Source organism: Pleuronectes platessa, chromosome 5, assembly GCF_947347685.1.
Source record: "Pleuronectes platessa chromosome 5, fPlePla1.1, whole genome shotgun sequence".
Taxonomy (NCBI): domain Eukaryota; kingdom Metazoa; phylum Chordata; class Actinopteri; order Pleuronectiformes; family Pleuronectidae; genus Pleuronectes; species Pleuronectes platessa.
The window spans coordinates 16,688,099-16,713,252 of record NC_070630.1 but is presented as its reverse complement, the minus strand read 5'-3'; the positions used below and the strand labels follow the sequence as shown (position 1 = coordinate 16,713,252).

At 40.4% G+C, this 25,154-nt stretch overlaps 1 protein-coding gene across 1 annotated transcript; it reads left to right on the top strand.

The window, feature by feature from the left end:
• Positions 1-4,775: 4,775 nt before the first annotated feature.
• Positions 4,776-10,319, top strand: LOC128439724 (eukaryotic translation initiation factor 4 gamma 3). Its single transcript, XM_053422114.1, has 10 exons — positions 4,776-4,899; positions 5,383-5,521; positions 5,861-5,961; positions 6,650-6,805; positions 7,105-7,302; positions 8,017-8,163; positions 8,251-8,484; positions 9,148-9,252; positions 9,782-9,865; positions 10,257-10,319. The coding sequence occupies exons 1-10, from the start codon at positions 4,801-4,803 to the stop codon at positions 10,317-10,319; spliced, it is 1,326 nt and encodes a 441-aa protein (XP_053278089.1). The 5' UTR covers positions 4,776-4,800.
• Positions 10,320-25,154: the final 14,835 nt, after the last annotated feature.

The following is a 25,154-nucleotide window of genomic DNA, read 5'->3' as shown; positions in this document are numbered from 1 at the left end:
AACTCCTCTGCCTCTGTCAGAGCCACCATCACAGAACTGCACTAAATGTACCTGTCTCCTTGCACTGTGTACCCTGTAAAACACTCCGCTATGTGTTAATATAAACCATATTGATACTATATATCATTTTATACAATAATATTGTCTTTTGCACACTGCCTACATATTCTTACACTCATAGTATATTATATTATCTATTGTTTAGTCGAATACTTATATTTATACCTCTACTATATATCATATCATATTATATCATACTCTTTGTATATTCTTTGTATATAATATTTATACATGTGTAATGTATAAATTACACATGTATAATAATTTCCCTTCGGGGAGGAATAAAGTAATCTATCTATCTATCTATCTACTTTGATCGATGTAGCTAGCATAAGGTTTGCAGAAGAGTGCTGTCATTTTGTTTTGTTGTCATTAGAACATATCGAGGTGGTGTTGTGTTTACATGGTGCTTGGCTAATCTTGATGACGCAGCAGATGGTCAGTCGGACCGATTCTGTTATTCACTCGTTTATTTATCCAGACCTTTAATTGAGAGGCACAACTTTGATATCTCCCATCATATTCAGTTGATTTCCCAAACGTCCACCAGGAAAGATTCAGTGAATGTGTTGTGTTGGGGGAACGGTTACCCCTGAACCGTTTGACCATGTTGTGCTGTCATGTTTCCTACCTGGGTGAGAAAAAAAATAATATTTTTTTGTGGATTGCTCTGGCGTTGTGACTTCAGTTCTTGAGTTGCTTTTACAAGTTTGTGTAGAAGGGGGAAAAGGTTGAAAACAAGTGCTTTGTTTTATTTCATTTTTGTTCCACCATGCTTATTTTCTCAAAGTGAAGGTGGCTATGTCACCCTCCTCACTTTGACCATCACTATGAAAGAAAGTATTGCTGATGGCAATGCAAGCCGTTAAGTCTGAGTTTGTGTCATTATCTGAGTGTCTGGTTTTACTCTTTCTAGCTCAAATGTGAACAAATTTTATCTGTGACATCCAAACAAAAAAGCTATTCTTGTCAATGTAGTTTTTCTTTATTTCTTTATTTCTAGTTACATTACAAATATTACTACAGTAAGTGCAACTGCAATGTGTGCCAACCTTTTCTGTCGTAACAATTAACAAAAGTTAAAAGGTTTCCAAACAATCCTTTTCATTTTTAATTTCAAGACGTTCTTAGTTCAGAAGCTCCAATTCCATGTAGCTGACAACTGCTTGCAAGCTGTTAGTTAGGGCCCGAGCACTGAATGGTGAGAGGCTCTATTGAAGTTTCAAGGATTCTTCTTATTATTATTGTGACGAAACTGAATTTTGAGGGCTTTAACATGCTGAACTTCTTATCAAACTTTGCAGCAAATGGAGTAATTTGAAATGGTTGTGGCAAAATGGCTCAACAGCGCCCCCTGGAACAAGCTTTTAGGTTTCCCCTCGATCGATCATCAGCAAAATCGGAACACAGGTGTATCGTGACCAGTCATAAAAAAAAGGACTCAAGGGATATTGTGAAAAACGCAACAGGAAGCCCGCCATTTTCCATTTAGTGGCCATTTTGGCCATATTCCACATTTTTACTGTGAAGTCAGAAGACAAAGATATAAGGGTCTGACTTTAGTTATTCAGTTATTGATGAGAATTTTATTACGATAATTATTGATATTATGTTATTGCCTAGCTCCCTGTATTATTTGCAAACTCTTTCCCACCAGTAGAGGAAAGTAATGTTCAAATTTTACGTGCAGTTATCTTTTCACAAGATATCAAATATTTTCTTAGATAGCACTTTTAAAATAAGACTCACATGAATCAGATGTGCAAAAGCAGCCCGTTTAGTTCTGACAAGTGTGGCATGTGAAAAGTTGTCCACAGTAAACATGTTCCTAACTAGAAACATTTACAAGTCAAACGTTCCTATCAAATTCACACTTGCATGCATAAGATATTTTTTACCCGTGTGTGTAAACTTGATGTAGTAATACAAAAACTATTTTAGTTAAAATATTAAGAGCGAGAAAATGAATATAATGATTTGTGGTAGTCAAAAACAAGATATTTTAATGAATACTTTGTAATATTAAATAATTAAATAAATAGATTTTAAAAGATATAGCAAAGAAGCACAGCCATGCATGAAATAACATGTGAAAGGAATACGGGTCATTTTTGACCCATGTTGTGTATCAAAGGATTAAAGGCAGATTTTCCTTTGACCTTTATGTTCTCATCACTCCTTCTCCACCTCCTTGCTAAACATCTCCTCACAACCCTCCAGATTGCTACTGAGCCACGACAGACGCATCATCAGGTAATTTACACAACTATGTTTCCTCTCCTGCTCTCTTCTTCCACCTTCATCATCATATCAGTTAGCTGGTGCCTGCATGCAAAAAAGGCTCCACAAGGGGCCTAAAGTCTCTGATTTGAAGCCCTGATCAACAAATTATTCCCTGTTTATTGGTAAAACTTAAAAAAATTGCTATCTCACAATGTCAAAAGACTGTGACAAAAAAAACCTCCCTGGATCCGCCTCTTTGTCCGTGTAACCGCATCTTTTCCCAGTGTCAGAAGACAAAGATGAGAGGGACTGACCTTAGTTATTCAGTTATGAGGAGAATTTTATTACGATAATTATTGATATCATGTTATTGCCTAGCTCCCTGTATTTTTTGCAAACTCTTTCCCACCAGTAGAGGAAAGTAATGTTCAAATATTACGTGCAGTTATCTTTTCACAAGATATCAAATATTTTCTTAGATAGACACTTTTAAAATAAGACTCACATGAATCAGATGTGCAAAAGCAGCCCGTTTAGTTCTGACAAGTAGTTCTGACAAGTGTGGCATGTGAAAAGTTGTCCACAGTAAACATGTTCCTAACTAGAAACATTTACAAATCAAACGTTCCTATCAAATTCACACTTGCATACATGGGACATTTTTTACCCATGTGTGTAAACTTGATGTAGTAATACAAAAACTATTTTAGTTCAAAAATTAAGAGCGAAAAATAAATATTATGATTTGTGGTAATCAAAAACAAAATATTTCAATGAATACTTTGTAATATTAAATAATTAAAAAAATAGATTTGAAAAGATATAGCAAAGAAGCACAGCCATGCATGAAATAACATGTGAAATGAATAAGGGTCATTTTTGACCCATGTTGTGTATCAAAGGATTAAAGGCAGATTTTCCTTTGACCTTTATGTTGTCATCACTCCTTCTCCACCTCCTTGCTAACATCTCCTCACAACCCTCCAGATTGCTACCGAGCCACGACAGACGCATCATCAGGTAATTTACACAACTATGTTTCCTCTCCTGCTCTCTTCTTCCACCTTCATCATCATATCAGTTAGCTGGTGCCTGCATGCAAAAAAGGCTCCACAAGGGGCCTAAAGTCTCTGATTTGAAGCCCTGATCCACGAATTATTCCCTGTTTATAGGTAAAACTTGTTGGAAATGTATATAATGTCACTTGGCACTTTGCCTTAAATAAAGGCAGAACGCAGCAGGGGGTTGTTTGAGTCTGACACAAGACATTGTGTAAAGATTCTGCTCCAGAAAATGCATTTTTTTGTTATTAACACATCAGCACAGGTTTCAGCCCTTGACATCTTTGTTGGCGTCTTCCACGTCTATAACATCTCTTTTGCATTCTGACATGTATATATGTTTTTCTCAATTTTGCGTCTTTGATCACGTTAGACGGATCGTGACTGACTTCTCCATTGGCAACATCAAGTCCATCTGCAAACTTTTGAAGCTCAAGATGAACACGGCAACCATCATGCATGACTGCGTGGTCAAGCTGCTGAACCACAACGACGAAGAGTCATTCGAGTGTCTCTGCAGCATGCTCACCACCATGGGCAAGGTCCTTGACCTAGAGCAGGCCAAGGTGAGCTGGTCGTAGTCAATTTTACATAAATCTTAAATTTATTTTATTATGGTCTTAGAAAGGTCTGAAGGGCTACAGATTGAAAGCTTCGACATTTACAGGATAATATGCGGCTGGTTTCCCTTTCCAAAATTAGATATTAAGAGAAAAGCGTTGTTTGCAGGGATGAAGATGTGATGTGAACTTTTTGATAGCAGTGTTTTTGACATTAGTGCAGCCGAAGATCAGTTCATGTCTCTGCTTTCATCCCACCAAGATGTATTCTTCTGCACGTGTCAAATAAGCAATTTAAGTGGTGATTCTGATTTACAAGGACACACTTTCCAAGACATAATAGAGGAAAGTTCCGGTGTGATTCAATCCCACAGCAGCTGCTTACAAGTAGCTTATGTGGAAATGGGAATATCCCCTCAGTGTCCCCACTCTGCTTCACTTGGGGACTCCCAGCTGGACTCAGCCGGAGTCCTCAGATACTTGGAGAGACATGAATGATCCCCTTGCCTTTCTTCTCTCTCTCTCTCTCTCTCTCTCTCTCTCTCTCTCTCTCTCTCTGTCTCTCTCTCTGCATCACTGTAATGTGTGATTTGATCTTCATCTTATACCAGTCACCCTGCAAACAAAACCTTCTGACCACGGAAACTTAAATAAACTCCAAACTTCCCTATTGGGCTTGTTTGGAGTTTACTGTTTTCATGCTGCTGTTGATGAAATGTTCCGGTTTCATCTCGGGCAGTCAGGAATGTTCCAAGTGATAAACTGGACAATTGGTCAACTCTGTAGAATAATAATATCTGCATCTGCTGTCTGGTCGATTGAATGGAGACATGTTGAACATGAACTTCAAGTCTCAAATTAACCGTCTCTCTCCCTCTGTGTCTCACCAGCCTCAGATGGATCAGTATTTTATCCATATTAAAAAAATCCTCACAGAGGGGAAGATTTCATCACGTATACAGCTCATGTTGCAGGATGTCATAGACCTGAGATTGGTGAGTGGGTCTTCGCGATTTTTCTTTCATTTGCACAATTGTAAAGAGTCCAACAGTCAAATTCTTCAAAGTAACATGGATTTTACCACAGAGATTTATTTCAACATTATACTGTTGAAATAACACTGCTGTTGTTAAGGAGATCTAACGCTTTTTAGAAGGACTGATAAAGATAGATACATAGATCATGGCAAAGAAATGTAAGTAACAGGGAAAAAATAGAAGAAACCTGAGGAAGACGTGACGACTATTGATCTTTAATGAATTCATCAGTGTGTCCCCAGTCAGGGAATATTCCTCTGTGATTGACTGATTCCTCTGTTTATGCAAAAATGTATTTAGCACTGTGTGATCGAACCCACACATGCTCCTAAATTCTCTGATCTGTCAAAGATAAAGAGCAAAGAAATCTGTTTTACACTACAGAATCTGTCTGATTCAGGTTTGAAGTCATTGTGGTTCTGTACATTTTTTTTTCTTCAGCACAACTGGGTGTCCACAGGACCCGACCAGGGTCAAAAATCCATTGATCCGAGCCACAGGGTGGCAAAGATTGAAGAGCTAGAGGAGCGGAGAAAAGTGCAGCAGCAACTCCTCACCAAAGAGACCAAGAGACAGCCAGGTCAGGCCTGAAGTTTAAATCCTCTTTAAGGCTTAGAATCACATCGACACAGTTATAGTGACTCAGGAAGCCAGTCTGTAGACCTCCTGTCCCTGTAGCCTGCAGAGATGATATTGTTCCCAACAGCAGACAGGAGGCCCCCTCACTCCCTCTCATCTGCTAGCTGAGCTATAATATTTCATCTTGTAACGCAGCATGCCACAGAAACAGTCAGATATGTCACTCTGTCTGCCACTTTCACAGTCGTTTGACTCCATTGTATTTCCTGTGAACTAATCTTAAACCTGTATTTCCCTGTTTGTTTGTTTTTATGTTTTTTGTGTGGGTGTGTCTCCACAGATCCAAGTGAGCAGAAGGATCAGCGAGTACGGAGAGAGGAGCCGGGCAACACTGTGCCCATGAAAAAGAACAGCCCCAACAATATCCCAACGTTCTCTGAGGTGAGAAGAACTGCAGAGGCTTCGGCACAGATCTTACCATTCTACCTTTTTCTTACCTTCTACTGTGAGGGTTGGAGACGTGAAGCTGCTATTTACTTTCTGTCCCTCATAGTTGATTTGCTCATATTTCTACATTGGAATCACAAAAACAATGACAAACAATTACCATGTGGTAACTGGTCGTGTTCCATGGAAACTTAAATTGTTATCAGACTTGACCTCTGGGTAAAATCTGGAGAATTGGCTACAGAATTCAAAAATTTAAATTACTTGAGCTGAAATATTGATTAATGATAGATTGATCTGAGAGATTTGAAAAGTACATTTGAATTAATGCTGGAACCTAAAGCAGAGTCAGGACTTTTAAGATTCTGCTGTATGATCTGAAAAATATCATAGTTTATGATTTATACAGATATTAGTAAACAAGTTTTTTAGATTTTCTACCTATTACTGATAAAAGAATCATAACAGGGGCATTTGTGTCGATTCATTCATGCTTCCTCCTCACGCCCAAGATTTTCAGTATGGCAGTGTAAGAGAGGGTAACCTAAATTATATTTATGTTGCCTTACTTAAGACACTCACACAAACTAAAACACTGGAATTGAAAATCCGTTATTTTGGCTAATTTAAAAGATATTGAGTCATGGTAATAATACTGTTTTTCCCTTTCTTCCTGGTAAAGATTGTAAACCGTTGGGCGCTGCGACCACAACCCAGGGAGATCATCGTGAGCCGGCCTGAGGATGAAGTAGTTAAGCTGAAGAAGTCAGAGGATGCCCGGAAACCAGGCAGGAATAGGGAAAACCTCCCAACGGAACCAAAGTCCAAAGGAACACAGGTACGACCAAATATACACAAACTGTAATCCACAAAGCAGTGGGCATATATAGAAATGACATATACAGACTTTTCTGATAGTTAATGTTAGTCTACGTGATGGAAGATTTTCAAAGAATTGGAAATTCCAGTAAAAATGTTATTTAAATCTGTAAATATAGGAAAATCATTGTGAGTATTGTATTTTACGTATTACTAGTAGCTTTACAACAGGACTAGTTTTTCATGTGGAGCGAGAGATTGGTCTTTGAGCTTGATGACCTCAGAGTTTAAGTACCTGTTATGACCTATTCCTCTCAGGTTCTGTTCAAGAAGGTCCGCATTATCCTGGACAAGCGGACGCCTGAGAAGTTCAACATGCTGGTGAAGAAGGTGACGGACGTGACCATCGACACAGAGGAGCAGCTCAAAGGAGTCGTGGACCTGGTATTTGAGAAAGCCATCGACGAGCCCAGCTTATCGGTGGCCTACGGGAACATGTGTAGCTGCCTCGCCGAGGTAAGCAGTTTGCCTAGTTGAGCAGAGAAGTGTGTCTACTTTGGAACAAAAGAGTCTTGTGTTTGAAATGTAATTGTTTGAATTGGATTTAGAGCAGTACATAAATATAGTTTTTTGTAAATTGCCGCATTCATCAGATGCAAAAAAAACAATGGAGGAATTAAGGGATCTTTTAACCATCTATTGGAGGAGTGTGCACACAGTGTCTCAATATGCAGTCAACAACTTGTTAAATGTTTATGCAGTAAATGGATCAATTGGTTCATATTCAGCTATTCCTTGATACAGAATAATGCTGTGAAAAGCAACACAATTCAGTACAGTGTGATGATGAGGTTTTATTGTTTTGATGCCTCTAGAGTCTACACCAGACGACACACACTATTTATTAAGGAGTTTGAAAATCAGTCACAAATAATCCTTTAAAACACAATTTATTAAACGTGCATATCCTTAATTATAAACTCTATTAAGAAGAGTTCTAGAGAAACTATTACATTTTCTGTCTGCCATCATTTGATAAAATAACCTTAAATATATATCAGTCATTAATATCAAAATAATCCAGATACGAAAATGTTAATTTGTCGATATATAAAAAACAAATGTTAAGCCCGAAGAAAACTCCAGTTTTTTCAGGGTTAGTTCATTACTATTTTTATTTTAATGCTCATGTTCTCTACTGAATTAATTCCACTTACTGTTCATGTGCAGCTCAAAGTGCCCATCCCTGATGAACCCAATAGCACAGTGAGCTTTATCAAGCTGCTGCTAAGCCGTTGTCAGAAGGAGTTTGAAAAAGACAAGGACGATGATGTGGTGTTTAGGACGAAGCAGAAGGAGCTAGACTCTGCTGCACGGGTAAGTGTGACACCGGATCTTTACCGAAACGTCTTTTACTTTCTGTTTCAACTCTGTTCAAGAGGTTTGTTTTCTTGGTCCCATTAGAGGGATCGTCACAGACTTCGGCTAGAGCTACAGGAGGCCAAGGATATTATCCGGCGACGTTCCATTGGCTACGTCAAGTTCATCGGCGAACTCTTTAAGCTCAAGAAGCTAAAGGCGTCCGTCATGCATGACTGCATGGTCAAGCTGCTGAAGAACCAAGACAACGTGTCTTTGGAGTGTCTGTGCAGCCTGCTCACCACCATCGGAAAATACTTTGACATAGAGGAGGCCAAGGTGAGCTTGTGGTAGTATATCTGACATAAATCTTAAATTTATTTTATTACTGTCTTAGAAAGATCTGAAGGGCTACAGATTGAAGGATGGTTTCCATTTCCAAAATTAAATATTAAGTGCAATGCGTTGTTTGCAGGGATGAAGATGTGATGTGAACTTTTTGATAGCATTGAATTTGACATTAGTGCCGCCGAAGATCAGTTCATGTCTCTGCTTTCATCCCACCAAGATGTATTCTTCTGCACGTGTCAAATAAGTAATTTAAGAGGTGATTCTGATTTACAAGGACACACTTTCCAAGACATAAAAGAGAAAAGTTCCGGTGTTATTCAATCCCACAGCAGCTGCTTACAATGAAGTTATATGGAAACGGGAATATTTATAATGTGGTAGTTTCCTCAGCATGGAAGTTTTAATGGTGAACGGTTACAGTGAATCGCCTCCGTTTGTTTCTGGCTATTACGGTTTTCATGCTGCTGTTGATGAAATGTTCCGGTTTCATCTCGGACGGTCAGGACTGTTCCAGGTGATAAACTGGACAATTGGTCCACTCTGTAGAATAATAATATCTGCAACCTGCTGTCTGGTAGATTGAATGGAGACATGCTGAACATGAACTTTGAGTCTCAAATTAACCGTCTCTCTCCCTCTGTGTCTCACCAGCCTCGGATGAATCAGTATTTTTACCAGATCAAAAAAATCGTCAGAGAGGGGAAGACGGCCACTCGTATACAGCTCATGTTGAAGGAAATTATAGACCTGAGATTGGTGAGTGGGTCTTCATGACTTTTCTTTCATTTGCACAATTGTAGAGAGTCCAACAGTCAAATTCTTCAAAGTAACATGGATTTTACCACAGAGATTTATTTCAACATGATACTAAATATTTTGGTCATATTCTGTTTAACGAATATCTACACTGCTGTTGTTAAGGAGATCTAACGCTTTTTAGAAGGACTGATAAAGATAGATACATAGATCATGGCAAAGAAAATGTAAGAAAATTCCATAGAAACAATGAACAGGGAAAAAATAGAAGAAACCTGAGGAAGACATTATGACTATTGATCTTTAATGAATTCATCAGTGTGTCCCCAGTCAGGGAATATTCCTCTGTGATTGACTGATTCCTCTGTTCATCCAACAATGTATCTAGCACTGTGTGATCAAACCCACACATGCTCCTAAATTCTCTGATCTGTCAAAGATAAAGAGCAAAGAAATCTGTTTTACACTACAGAATCTGTCTGATTCAGGTTTGAAGTCATTGTGGTTCTGTACATTTTTTTTTCTTCAGCACAACTGGGTGTCTACAGGACCCGACCAGGGTCAAAAAAACATTGATCCGTGCCACAAGGTGGCAAAGATTGAAGAGCGGGAGGTACCGAGAAAAGTGTAGCAGCAACTCCTCGCCAAAGACACCAAGAGACAGCCAGGTCAGGCCTGAAGTTTAAATCCTCTTTAAGGCTTAGAATCACATCGACACAGCTATAGTGACTCAGGAAGCCAGTCTGTAGACCTCCTGTCCCTGTAGCCTGCAGAGATGATATTGTTCCCAACAGCAGACAGGAGGCCCCCTCACTCCCTCCCATCTGCTAGCTGAGCTATAATATTTCATCTTGTAACACCATGCCACAGATCAGTCAGATATTAAGCTCTGTCTGCCACTTTCACAGCCGTTTGACTCCACTGTATTTCCTGTGAACTAATCTTAAACCTGTATTTCCCTGTTTGTTTGTTTTTATGTTTTTTGTGTTGGTGTGTCTCCACAGATCCAAGTGAGCAGAAGGATCAGCAAGTACAGAGAGAGGAGCCGGGCAACACTGTGCCCATGAAAAAGAACAGCCCCAACAATATCCCAACGAGATTTTAAATGTTCATTTTAATTAAAGCTGGAACGTAAAGCAGAGTCAGGACTTGTTAAGATTCTGCTGTTTAATCAGAAACATATCATATTTTATGATTTATACAGATATTGGTAAACAAGTTTCTTAGATTTTCTACTTATTACTGATAAAACACTCATGACAGGGGCATTAGTGATTCATTCATGCTTCCTCCTAACGCCCAAGATTTCACGCCCTCAACTCAGAGTAAATCAATTCAACAATATACATAATGATTTTTATAATGAGTTTAAAATTGTAAAAATGTATCAAAACAAAACAAGAGAAGTTGAATATAGTATATTTTGTGAAATCAGCAGTGACCTCTGAGTAGAAATTGATCACAGACAATGTGAAAAGTTGCGTGGCAAATTTTTTGCTCTTTGCTGAATCTGGAGGCTGTTTTGAAAACTCCGTCTCGGATTTCCTCGTCCGTGGTTTCTGTTCTTAGTTTTCTTTTGCAACTTTATAAGAAGAAACTTAAAAGTTACATGTGTTTTCTTTGAATATACAAACTGTCAGATGAAAATGATGTTTCCTCGTCATATTTCTCTTGTTTATGATGAAGAACAAGAGACGATCACATGTGTTTTTATGAATTTATTTCACTTCCATGAAAAAGATCTTTACAGTGAATTTAAATCCTCACAGATCAGATCACATGTGGCCTGAGGATAGAGTGTGTCATTAATCTACAGTTTATTGAGACTTTAGTCAAACTCAGTGTTGTTGCATTAAGATGTTTGATGAAGTTCAGACTCTTTATCTGCACTGAGTGAAATCATCATCACTATTATTTTTTTTTTACATATTCTGGAGTATTTGGAAATGGGCGTGGCAAAATGGCTCAATAGCGCCACCTGGAACGCAGCCCCTAGGTTTTCCAACGACCAATCTTCACCAAAATCAGAACACAGGTGTATCGTGAATGTTCATACAAAAAAGCCTCAAGAAGCATTGTGAAAAACACGACTGGAAGTCCACCATTTTGGCCATATTTCACATTTTTATTTTGACGTACTTGTCCTAGGGCTTTCATCAGATCGACTTAAAATTTAAATTTTTCGTCACACAGTGTGACCATGGCATCAAAGTTTGATTACACGCCATCACAAAACAAGCTTATGTATCTTAGAAATATTTGGTCCAATCATGTGCAAACTAGCCATGTACAAAAAGAGTCGTAACCTGATGACATCTACACAGAAATCTTGACTTAAAATCACAGCGCCCCCTGGTGGAAACAAGAAATGTCTTGTTTTTGTAACGTCGTACACTTGGAAGTATTCCTCATCATCCACTTTTCGCAACAATGTCAAACTGTATCAAATGGGTCTCAAGGTATGATAATGTAAGCATCAGATTACTGGGACTTTTCATCAAACACCTTATTAATGTATTAAACTACATGTGTCTATTACAGTTTTTCTCAGTTGTTACAACACAAAAAGCAAAAATTCGGCACAATTTGCACAACTGTTGTGCAATAGTAGTAGTGAATTTGACGTTGGCTAATTATTAATAATCATGAAAAATGATTATTAAAATAAAACATATTTATTAAAAATAAGTAAAAATTACAAAGCTATTAATTAAGAATAGTAAAATAATTAATTAGAAATGATACGGTTATCTATTAATAATGGTTGAATAATTAATGAAAACAATAAAATGATCAATTAAGAATGAAACAATCTGTAATTATTGCTTGTCGTTGCGGGGCACCACCCTGGTTACAGGGACAAACAAGTCAATCTTTAAATATCAGTCTCAAGTGATATACGTTATATTAATAATCTCAATAGTCAATATTAATGATTATATAATAAACAATGAAGGGTTTTAAGTTCGAGCACAGGCTATAGTAATCTAGCTGTATTCACATACACATGTACAAATAATCACAGAAATACAAATACTTTAATTACAAAAGTATTTATTAAAGGGAAATAAAGTTAATGTTATTCCATGATTCTTCATTTAACAAATTCCAATATTTCAAAGATGGCAACAGCAGCAGCAGCACTTATCACAATTGTCACACATGTAATACTGAGTATCTACTGGTGTGTGTGTGTGGTCGTGTAGGTCTGCCTGTCTGTGTCTCTATGTGTGTGTGCGTGTGGGTGTGTGTGTCTAAGAAAGAGAAAGGGGAGTGGCTATGGCGTAATGACAAGATCACGTGGTGACGTAGTCTGGCCAAGATCAAGATGTTACGTTCAAGATGGAGGTTTATGACCCCGGTGATGACATGAGGTCGAAGACAAGATGGCGGTCGGTCGCCAGTTACACAAAGGAACTTTTAGACAAAGAGATTTCTTATCTCCTGGTTCTGGCGCCAACGGCGTCGAGATGAATTAAGTCTCTTTTCAATCTAGATTTATCCACGTAACATGAAATGTATAAGTGTAGGTCGGGACGTGTGTAAGAAACAGGTTTAGGAGAAAAGAGAGAGAGAGAAAGAAAGAGAGACATCAAAAAAACATCATCTGAGACAAGCTAAAGTGACTTCACCACTCAGTACACAAATTAGAGTTGTGCACCGATCTTTTAACAGGTTAAGTCTCTGCAAACTTAGTCGAACGATAACAGTGCTGCCGGAGGCTCTCTGTCACGGCGCGAGGCACTTTAAAACATTCGACAAAGTAAACAAGGAACCGGAAGTGACGCATCGTTTCCTCGTGTTACACGGTTTAAAATAGATTCGGCGATCTTAAAAAAAACATACAATCAAATAAATGACACGCTAAGTATTTAAACTAGTTCTCTGCCCAGACAATTAATAAGCCTCTTACTGTGACCTTCACGGTGTTGCATGCGCGTGTCGTGCGGATATTCCGGAAGTCCAGTGAATGATCGTGGCCGCTCAAGCTCGGTGGCGCTGGTTCCTCGGTTGCAGCGGCGTCGGCTGGGCCGAATAGGAGCGGATTCGTCTTGCTCCTCTACGGGATGACGTCGTTCTTCTACAGTGATGAACAGCGGTGGCACAGTTGTTTTGGAGATCGTGGAAAAGAAAAGTCTTTGTCTCGGCTGGCGAATGAGCTTCCTGTTGCGCTGCCTTTTCAAGTTAAAAACAAAAATAGTCTTTCAAAATAAGTGTTGACTTAAGCTAAAAGAAAATAGAAGTTAGAACAAACTTTTGTGGATGTTGCCCCCTTTAGAGCTGGAACGTCTGAGAGACCCGGAAAGGGCCCTGGTCGAAGTCCTTAGCAGGGAGAAATGGCTGATAAACTAAAAGTTAAGGTTGCCCCCTTTAGCAACTAAATCATCTGAAGACCCGGAGGGTTGACGTCTTCAGAGCAGGGTAAAATGGCAAAGATTTTTGGGGTGTCAGGGCTTTTATTAACCTGAGGAGGGCCAGCCTCCTCGAGGTGTGGTCATGGGTTGATGCTGGCTTTAAGCCAATTGAGTGTCAGAGGTCAGATCAGAGTGGGAACGGCCAGGAGCAGAGCAGGGGTTTCTGGGGAAACCCCAGGGATTAAGTTACCACCAGAGGAGATACAATCTCCATGCTTGATCTTAGATGGAAACTTTAGAGCTGGTTTCATCTTGGCTCACAGGCCTTACTTTTACAACCCATTGTGTGGATGGTCAATTCACTCTGGGCTCTGGCCCAACACAACCTTCACTTCATGTACCAATCACTCCCTTATCTGCATTAGATTCTGACTTTCCTTCTTTACACTTACATGTCAATTACACATCACCTTGTTGTCAAAACACTACACACAATGTTCAGTTGTTGCACACACTTCTCAAGTAAAAGCATCAACCTACAACACACATATACTCAAATCTCTAAACATTCAGGTCTGTTGAGCAATTTCACCGCATTTACACAGCCGAACAGGAGACTGAAATTGTAGATATGGTTCGTGAGAACAACTCTATCACACTCAGACAAATAAAAACTAGGATCCTGGCTGACCATGCTACATTTAGAAACGTCCAGACCGTCATTGGACTGTATTCTTCATAGGAATGCCATGTGGATGAAACAAGTGTTCAGGGTACCATTCGAACGGAACACAGACAGCATCAAGGAGTTATGGTGAGAGTTTGTGTTTGTAAGTACCAAACATTCAGCACTGACACATGCATGTATTGTACCTGTAATCCAATATTGTTCCTTTTCTACAGTGTCTCACTGTAGCCCACTGTGTTGACCTCTCTGTGTCCATACTGTAACTTGCATTCTCATGCTGATCCAGGAGCATGACACAGCTCATGTGTTTTACCAGTACATCTTTATTGATGAGGTGGGATTCAACCTGGTGAAGAGGAGGTGACGGGGCAGAAACGTCATTGGCCAGCGGGCCATTGTTGAGGTCCCCGGCCAGCGTGGTGGGAACATCACAATGTGTGCTACAATGAATCCCCATGGGACCGTCATGCCCACCTAGGGGCCTATAACGCTGCCCGTCTCCTCGTCTTCCTGGATGGCCTGCATGACCTGCTGGTACCACCTGACCACATAGATCAGTGAATTTCAACCTTTTTTGAGCCGCGGCACATTTTTTACATTTACAAAATCCTGGGGCACACCACCAACCAAAATGACACTCTATGGACTAACACAGTACATATAATACATATAGTTAGTAATATAATTTCTAAATGTATTAAAAAGCACTATTTTAAATTATTTCAGCCCTTTCTAACTCTTACCTTTTAATGAGCACAAATTGAATCAGATTTATGAAACAATCTTTGATTTAACTAAACTTTATTTAACGGAGACATATTATACCCATTTTATCACATTTGATATGGTTCCTTGGGGTCTTATTGAAATGTCTATAACATATTTTAGTCAAAATACCACAAGGATCATTTAAAACAGGACCTTTTAACCCTGTCTAAAACAGATTGACCTGTTTTGAGTGCCAATAGTTACTCCCACCGTTTACCCGCGCTTCATTGAATTTCTTCACTTTGACATTCAGAGCACTGGGCAGAAATCACATCGCGTCAACACCCACCGTGGGCCTTCGCGATGCTTTGTTTTAATTAAACAGTAGGATTCCCCTGGTCCGCACCAGTTCTGGCTGCTAGGCGCCAGCCGAGGCGCACCGCCGGAAGGGGCCCCCCGCGCGAACGGAGGGTTCCCCCAGCGGGCGCCGTAGCTGAGGTGATCCGCGAGAAGGGCCCGACACGCGTCCAGAGCCGCCGACCGCCGTACCCGGTCCCCTCCAACGGCCCGCCTTCCGCACCGGCGACGGACACCGCCCCACGGTCCAAGAGAAAGAAAGCACCCCGCACCACTGACGCCGTGAGGCACAGCGGAATAGGACCTCCCCCCCCCCAAAAAAAACGTCGAGGCGTGCCGCACGCCGAGTCTCCGGCGGCGTGGATGGGAGGGCGACTGCTCCCCCAGCCGCGGCACCTGCCCAGCGGTTTAACCACAAATACCAATGATATCGGTGAAAGTCAAGTTTATTACCGATGTGCAGATGTCGGTAAACAAGGCAAATATCTCCCGCTACCGATGTTCGGCCGATACTTTGGTGCAACACTAGATATTAGATAATTTCCCACGGCACACCTGACGATCTCTCACGGCACACTAGTGTGCCGCGGCACACTGGTTGAAAATCCCTGACATAGATGACCTACAACGGATCGATCACGTTGTCATCCGGGACAATGTGAGCTTTCAAGTGCGGGAGTGGTTCCAGGACCACCCACATTTTTCCATTCTATACCTTCCACCTTATTCTCCTTTCCTGAATCCCATTGAGGAATTATTTTCAGCTTGGAGGTGGAAAGTATATGAACGGAACCCACAGGACTGGGTCCCACTGCTCCTGGCCATGGAGGAGGCCTGTGGTGACGTGAGTGTCGAGGCCTGTCAGCATTGTGTGTGTGAGGTTTTTAGTTTTCTGTGTGCAGTTTTGAGAAAGCCGTTATTGTTGTGAAAAACGTGTAATTTTTGTGAAGGGGGGGGGGGGGGGGGGGGTTGAGTAGGCCGGTTTACAGTTCTGTACTGTTCTCTGTGTGTACCGAAATAAACATTTTTATGCTGCATATTTGTGTGCTGTTTTATGTTTGACTACGTAAAAAGTAGGCCTACACTGAGACATTTTACAAAAGGAGAAATGGCTCATTCATTCATATGGTGTGTTCCATTTTGATGATTGTGTTTTCAATTTTTCACTTCAGTGTGCTGTAAATGCTTGGTAGTGTGCAAGCAAATGCTTAGTTGTGTGTACTCAATGAATGGTATGTGTGTGTCATTTGAAAGTATGGCTGTGTGTACCAAATGAAAACACGAGTTCCATTTTGTGAACAGGTAAGAGATTTGATGGCAAAGAGTCATCTTGCAAAGGGAGTGTCAGGTTTAGCATTTTGTGTGTGAGGTTTTCAGTTGTCTGTGTGCAGTTTTGAGAAAGCCGTTATTGTTTTGAAAAACGTAGACTTGCTCTTGGTGATCGATCACTCTCTCGTCACCGACAGCAACAGGCTTGAAATTGGCCCCGTTAGTGCTACAACGTAGCCCTATTTTGATGAGGCAGCAAAAACTGCGATACATTGTGTTCGATGGGCCACGCATTCACAGTCTGTGTGTCAATATATTTGGCCAATCAGATTAAGCCTTGCTACTCTAGCTGATACATTAAAGAAATTCATATCATTGACGGGTTTTTATGTCAATGAATTATTGTCAAAATATTATTTGAAAAATATATATAACGATATATAAGGGAGCCTTAAATCTCGCTCTGCCTCCTCCAGTGTTGAAAATGTCAAGGTTACAGTTTTTCACAATTGTTAACACACGTTTTTCAAAACAATAACGGTTTTCTCAAAACTGCACACAGACAACTGAAAGCCTCACACACAAAATGCTAAACCTGAAACTCCCTTTGCAAGATGACTCTTTGCCATCAAATCTCTCTATCAAATGGAACTCGTGTTTTCATTTGGTACACACAGCCATATTTTCAAATGACACACACATACCATTCATTGAATACACACAACTAAGCATTTGCTTGCACACTACCAAGCATTTACAGCACACTGAAGTGCAAAATTGAAAACACAATCATCAAAATGGAACACACCATATGAATGACAATGACTCTGGAGAATGAGCCATTTCTCCTTTTGTAAAATGTCTCAGTGTAGGCCTACTTTTTTCATAGTCAAACATAAAACAGCACACAAATATGCAGCATAAAAATGTTTATTTCGGTAAACCCAGAGAAAAGTACAATACTGTACACCGGCCTGCTCAACCCCCCCCTCCCCCCTTCACAAAAATTACACTTTTTAACAATTGTTAACACACATATTTCAAAACAATAACGGCTTTCTCAAAACTGCACACATTAAACTGAATACCTCACACATGCTGACAGGCCTTGACACTCACGTCGCCACAGGTCTCCTCCATGGCCTGGAGCAGTGGGACCCGGTCCTGTGGGTTCCGTTCATATACCTTCCACCTCTAAGCTGAAAATAATTCCTCAATGGGATTCAGGAAAGGAGAATAAGGTGGACGGTATAGAACGGAAAAATGTGGGTGGACCTGGAACCACTCACGCACATGAGCAGCCCGGTGGAAGCTCACATCGTCCCAGATGACAACATGATTGATCCGCTGTGGGTCATCTATCTGGCCAGGTGGTACCAGCAGGTCATGCAGGCCATCCAGGAAGACGAGGAGACGGGCAGCGTTATAGGCCCCTAGGTGGGGATGACGGTGCAAGATCCCATGGTGATTCATTGCAGCACACATTGTGATTTTCCCACCAAGCTGACCGGGGACCTCAACAATGGCCCGCTGGCCAATGAGGTTTCTGCCCCGTCGCCTCCTCTTCAGCAGGTTGAATCCCACCTCATCAATAAAGATGTTCTGGTACAACACATGAGCTGTGTCATGCTCGTGGATCCGCTAACACAGACAGCATGATAATGCAAGTTACAGTATGGACACAGAGAGGTCAACACAGTGGGCTACAGTGAGACACTGTAAAAAAGGAACAATATTGGATTACAGGTACAATACATGCATGTGTCAGTGCTGAATGTATGGTACTTCCAAGCACAAACTCTCGCCGTAACTCCTTCATGCCTGTGTTCTGTTCGAATGGGACCCTGAACACTCCGCATGGCATTCCTATGAAGAATACGCTCCAATGTAGAGAGGCTGACGGTCTGGACGTTCCTAAATGTAGAATGGTCAGCCAGGATCCTAGTTTTTATTTGTCTGAGTGTGATAGAGTTGTTCTCACGAACCATATCTACAATTTCAGTCTCCTGTTCGGCTGTGTAAATGCGGTGAAATTGCTCAACAGACCTGAATGTTTAGAGATTTGAGTATTTGTGTGTTGTAGGTTGATGCTTTGAGATTTAACTTGAGAAGTGTGTGCAACAACTGAACATTGTGTGTAGTGTTTTGACAACAAGGTGATGTGTAATTGACATGTAAGTGTAAAGAAGGAAAGTCAGAGTCTAATGCAGATAAGGGAGTGTGAAGTAGTGCCAAATTGGGTCTAGTGATTGGTACATGAAGTGAAGGTTGTGCAAATTATGCAGAATTTTCGCTTTTGTGTGTTAGCAACTGAGAAAAGCTGTAAGTTGTGGTATCATTGTCCAATTGACACAAAATTGCTCATGTGACATCAGAGCGCCTAATTGAACAGTTCTATATGTCTGTGCATAATAATAGTGATGGCACCGCCTACTGGCAACAGGAAGTAAGCTTTGTTTTACAACAATCATTCGATTTACATAAAATGTACACAGTGGGATGTGCTATTTGAAAGCGTGGACCGCAATGAGTAATTAGCAAGCAAGGATCGACGTCGCGTGACGGACGCAGGAAGTGAAGCGTTTATCCTTGCCGCATTCCACAACACGCATGCAACGCGGAGACGTGCGCTTGGTCATCGATCGCTCTCTCCACCGACCGCAACAGGGTTCAATGTGTGGGTGCTCGGGCCCGTCAGTGCTACAACATAGCCCTAGTTTATGTTGTCATCGCTCAGACCTGCAGTCCGATGACACTGACACTGTTAAGCACAGTGTGTGGGCTACGGCGGAGTGCATCACATAGCGACAGGTCCCCTGTTTCCACGAAAATTAGATTACAGTGGCACAACAATGCGTGCTAGGTGTGTTTTTTTATGTACAAGTGTTCATCATCTGCATATAAACGTTTATGGGATGAAATAATGTTTTAACCGCACTCCTCCACAAATCTGAAGCACAACAGTCAGTGTCACAGTCGGCAAATCAATTATTCAATGGCATTTCAGAATAACACTGGATACCAATGGTTGCCATAGACACATGGAGGATTTACAGGGTTGTCACTTGTCAGGGATATTCACACTCTAAGTAGGACAAATAGAGAGAGAGGGGGGGGAAAAGGTAGAGCCACATAATGCCAACACTGAAATGAGGATGTCGCTTATGAAACATTCACTCTCAAGTAATGTGAGTCATGCATCATCGACAGAGCGAAAATTGGGTTTTAAAGGAATCACGCAACAGGCTTGTGATGAGCAGAAAACATTCACACCCTGGTTTTTCTATTCTTTACTAAGCCTGTTGTCTTGATGCTTCGAGATGCTGGTGGAAATAATGTCGCTGGCTACCATAGAAACAACATTTTTCCTATGACATTTCGACACAAAGCCAGATCTATCCACCTACTTCCACACATAACTTGCACAACTCCACTCTGCTTAAAGATTGAAATAAGTTGAAATTCAATGCAACTGCAAGGGGGAAAATGACCTGAAAAGAGAAGCCCATTGGAGCAGAGGTGGGTTTTAATATGTTATATAACATAAAATTGTGCTTATCAGTTTTATATACTTGCAAATTCATTTAACATAAAAAAAAACAGGGTTTGTCCTCAGATCCTTAGGAGGCTCAGCCAGGCTCTGCAGACAGAGTAAAAGCAGCCTCAGCGTCGATGTTAACTGTCAGCGCGGGTTGACACGCTGTCATGGTGTCCCTGTCTACCCAGGACGCCCTGATAACAGGGACACCACACAACCCAGAGGCTGCAGCAGTGCATGAATTTATTCCCTGCAGATATCATCCATACGTGAACAAAAATGTCAAAGTCATCAGTGAAAATAGAGATAAAATATTACTATTATGTACCATTATCACTTAGTTTATCAATATTTTTCAGATGTAATTGATTTACATTTATTAAAACTCATCAAAAGTTTTAGAGGTCAGTTTATTATAAGAGAAGACAGTGTTCAAATATGAGCAGAAACCAGTGAAATCTTCATTAAATGACTTTATTATAAAATAACTGAATTATCAAAAGGGTTGCCTATCTACATACTGCTGGTCAACTGATTGATTAACTGACTAATGGCTTCAGCTCTAGTACAACTATCTGCCTCACTGTGATTGATGCAAGTGAGGAGCATTAGGTCAGAAGTCCGGAGGTCATAACCTCTAACTGACTGTGTGGTTGTGGGCAGAAACACACATTGACATGCATGAACACACTAATACACAGACTAATACACCCAATCAACATAAACATTGTGCCGATGACGTCAGAGTCTCCACAGTAGTGATCGGAGGATGAAGCCGGAGTGTCGAGGTCCCCACTCACACACATGCTAAATCAATAATAAGTCAGTCACAACTGTCAATCATGACATTTCAGCAAATTTATGGGAAAATTTGCACTAGGACGAACATCAGTGTGATAAGAACTATCAAAAATTTGAGGAAAGAATTTTTTGCTTTTTAGTTTCCACTTCCTCCCATTATACATTATACATTAATGAGGCCAGAACATCACATATATAGGGACTCTAAACTTGCACTGGTGACGTCATTTGGAGCTATTGTCTCTGCAGAAGTGTTCTGGACTTCGAGCTGCAGAATCGAGGTCCCATAATTAATCCAAATCTCAGCCGTCAATAACGTCTTACACTATTCTTATAGCACACAAAAAATTATTGAAACCAAACTTGTCAGAAACATGGACTTTGACAAAAATCTATGTGATGGGAATGACCTTAAATAATAGAAACCATCTTTGGTGGGGGATTTTATTAATATTTACACTTTTTAGTTGGGTCCATGTCCCAGCTGCTATTATGGAGTAAGCCGGGTTTGTGACCAACACTGCAGCCAGTTACCATGGGGCTTCACTATTTGGGAGCAATCATGTCGTCCATCTCTACGGTCTATAAATTATAACGAGACATTTCCTGTCAGCCACGTATACACCTCCAGTGCAAAGCCTGCTTTCAGGGTTGAACAGAAAAGCAATCCTCTGCTTTAGAGCTGTTGTCACATGTTCCACCTGAGAGATAAATCACCCCTCGGGCCATTAGGGTGTAAAAGATGTCTCTCCTCTGTAGTAGAAATCAGGAGAGTTGATCTTTCATCTCTGCACGGCAGTAGCAGGGTGGATTTGAATATGGATAAGCTTTATGAAACAATGTAAAGAAAAGTCAAATAAATATAAAAAAACACCAGCGTGTTAGTCACAGCATCAATGTTCTGCCTCTTCTCCTGCTTCATTACAACTGATGAGGCAGAAACTCTAACTGTGGCCAACAGTGGGTGTTATGGTGTTAAAACCATACCGTGGCGATCCACTGCTGCCCTCTTGTGTCTGGATGGAGACAGGAGAAGGAGAGGAGTTATAATTACGTCTCAATCACATACCACTCATGTGTGACCCCGATGTCACGTGGTTGTAGTGTTGTTGAACTTTTTTACCGGAGGTGGAATTCTTGGTAAAAGCAAAAGGTCCTAAAATGGTGGGGGAAAATAACAAGCTACACACACAACCACTCACACGTACACAAAGGGGACCGGCCAAAATGTCTTCACTATCCCAAAAAGTCCTCACTCTGTAGGTTGTTGGCTCAAAGTGGTCCTCACAAATATATCGGTGCGCACGTACACAAACAAACACACACACACAAACACACACACATACACACACACACACACACACACACACACACAGGAGCCCTGCAGACAGGTTTATCCTGTGACGATCATTCCTGTGCGCTCCAGCGCGTTCCTGCAGCGGGATAAGCTGCATCCCGTGCCTGGCTCCGCGGCATGTGACCGGCTTGTGATGCCCGAGGAGGCAAAGAGCGGAGGAGAGAGAGTCGCTCTCTCTCGTTTTCAAGAAATCTCCACTGATTGAACATTCTTGGTCCGTGTGGATGATCGTCACGCTGTGGAACAGATGCTAAAAGCTCTGTCAAAGGTCTAGTGTATTAACAACGACATGATTGTAACTTACAGAACAATATACACCTTATAGTCAGTTTTATTATATAAAACAAGATTATTTCTTCTTATTGTATTTGTATACTTTCTTATTCTTACTTTTACCTAATGGTGTAATGTAACCATAACAGTCTTCACAATAGTCTACTTGAGTACACTTTATTAATCTATAATTATAGTGTAAAGCTTAACGTGTATGCTTCCACCAGAATGAAAATACTTTATAGAAAGTAAGTTCAGTGGTGCTCATAGCCAATTAATTAAATATAAATTATGAATAGTATTTTTTATACTGTCATATTTCTACTTTTGTTAGAGTCCACTAGATAATTACTAAATCCAACTATTAAATGCAATAATAATAAAAATAATAATAAACATTATCAATAATTGCTGTCTTTACCTGTCTGGTCTTTTTAAACCATCTCTCAAAACGTATTGTTACCAAATGGAAATACGTTGTTTTTGGAATATTTGTTATATTCTTTTTTTCTTCCGCTCCTCTCACATATACAAACTACTGAAGGGTGAAGGTGGAGGAGCATCAATTCAAGAAAAAACATTTAATATTCAAATAAATATTTAAACTAAGATTTACAATAAGGTGTACTAAGTCTTCATTTTCTTTTACAGAGTAAAATGTAATTGTTTTATTAAAACACCAGGGACATTAAATGTTTTGTTTGACAGAACTGTCTGGATAAACAACTGTTTTCTCTCTCATCATTTCATTCTCTGGCTGTTTTTATTTATGTGGCATAAAATGAGAGTGAAACTCACATCAGCATGCACAACATCGAAGGTCACAAATCAAGTGTTTAACATGGACGTGCTCTGAACAAGAGATAGTTAGTGTGAGGACAGGAAGTGGAGCCCTCGGTTCAAGTATGAAGCAATTACTGCACATGACCTTTTCAATCAGAGATGACGAGCTGTAATACCGTGTGACGTTTTATCTGTGGATAGATGGATCCAATGTTTTCAACGACATTAAGAACGTAGTTTTTCTTATTCAGTCACTGTAAATTATGCTGCAGCATGAACGGCCTCTGAACCTCATCTCCAATTCTTTCTATAAAGTAATAAAACAATAACTTCACCAGGGAAAGCCAATAAGGGACAAATAAACAATTTTCATTGACAATTTAAATATTGAAATCAATCAGGTGTCCCTTATGTCATCTGTTTTGTTCATTTTATGGCTCTCAGATTAATATTACACATTTGAAATTTCCTTCTTATTTCAGAGTTTTCTGCTACACCTAAATAAGTGCATACCTCCACCAATTCCCTTGAAGTCAGTCAAGCTGCACCAAATTTCAGACACTCATTGATCTTAGTTCCCTAAATGTTTTTATTCATTAATACCCATGAGTTATTCATCGGGAAAACTATGAATATGTTGAAAAACCCTGCAAAATTTAAGAAAAGTTAAAAGAAATTCCTGGATGAAAACCTCACCTCCTTGTCTGAGTTAATAAATAAAGTAAATACATATAAAAGCAACATAGATTCGGATAAACAATCATTTACCACTGTTTCATCAACAGCTGAGAGGGAGTCAACACAATATCTGCTGTTACACCATTACAGTGCACCTTTGTTGACCAACAGGGAAACACCTAATGGTGTGGACCTACTGGTCAGGACTTCTTCAACCGAAGGAGAAACTGACCAACTGAAAGAGTCTGACAATACTGGAAACCTGCAAGACTAGAATTAGATAAATATACTGATTTACCAGCACCTTAACTTTCTTTATCATCTCTCACTTATTCTGATTCAACAGCACGTACACACTTGATCATGCATAAATTCCTAGCAAGGCTTTGCAAAGAGGAGGGGGTGCTTCACACACACACACACACACACACACACACACACACACACACACACACACACACACAGTCATACTCAAGCATGTGCACTCACCCTCCATCACATGCTCACGATAATATTCCCTATTCCCCATTCATTTTATCTTAAGACCAGCTGACCCCAGCTCCACTATACCTCAGGCCAAACTGTGTGGGGTGTGTGTGTTAGTGTGAGTGTGTGTGTGTGTGTGTGTGTGTGTGTGTGTGTGTGTGTGTGTGTGTGTGTGTGTGTGTGTGTGTGTCTTACAGAGTGCATGAAATCACGGTGAGATCACAGACTCTGTCACAGGACGGCCCCTAAAACGGTTCAATGAATAGGGAGAAAACGAGAGGCTGTTTGCTGGGTGTAAGAGAGCGAGGGTGGAAGGAGAGGAGTTCTTGTAGAGGGCTGAGTGGAGGGGTAACAAGATTAACAACAACAAAAATTCTAATTTATTGAAGTATTTAGTTAGACTAAAACTAGTACAAGGTAAAAAACTAAAACTAAATTGGTGGAAAGTGAATCCTGCTAACAGCCTAAAAACAAGAAGTAACCCTCCAGCACCGAATCGACTCCTCTGTGCTGTTTGTCTCTGTTAGAGGATCATATTCTCGTGTGTCCTCTCAACAGGAGTTTATTTTTTCGCTGCGGTTGGGACTGGAGTTCCTGTGATTTGTCATC

What these genes read in the sequence shown, in the direction of transcription:
- LOC128439724 (XM_053422114.1), top strand. Translation starts at nt 4,801, where the DNA reads ATGGATCAGTATTTTATCCATATTAAAAAAATCCTCACAGAGGGGAAG. An exon ending in ATGTCATAGACCTGAGATTG is followed by an intron (nt 4,900 to 5,382) that starts GTGAGTGGGTCT and finishes TTTTTTCTTCAG; the next exon opens with CACAACTGGGTGTCCACAGG. An exon ending in CAAAGTCCAAAGGAACACAG is followed by an intron (nt 6,806 to 7,104) that starts GTACGACCAAAT and finishes TATTCCTCTCAG; the next exon opens with GTTCTGTTCAAGAAGGTCCG.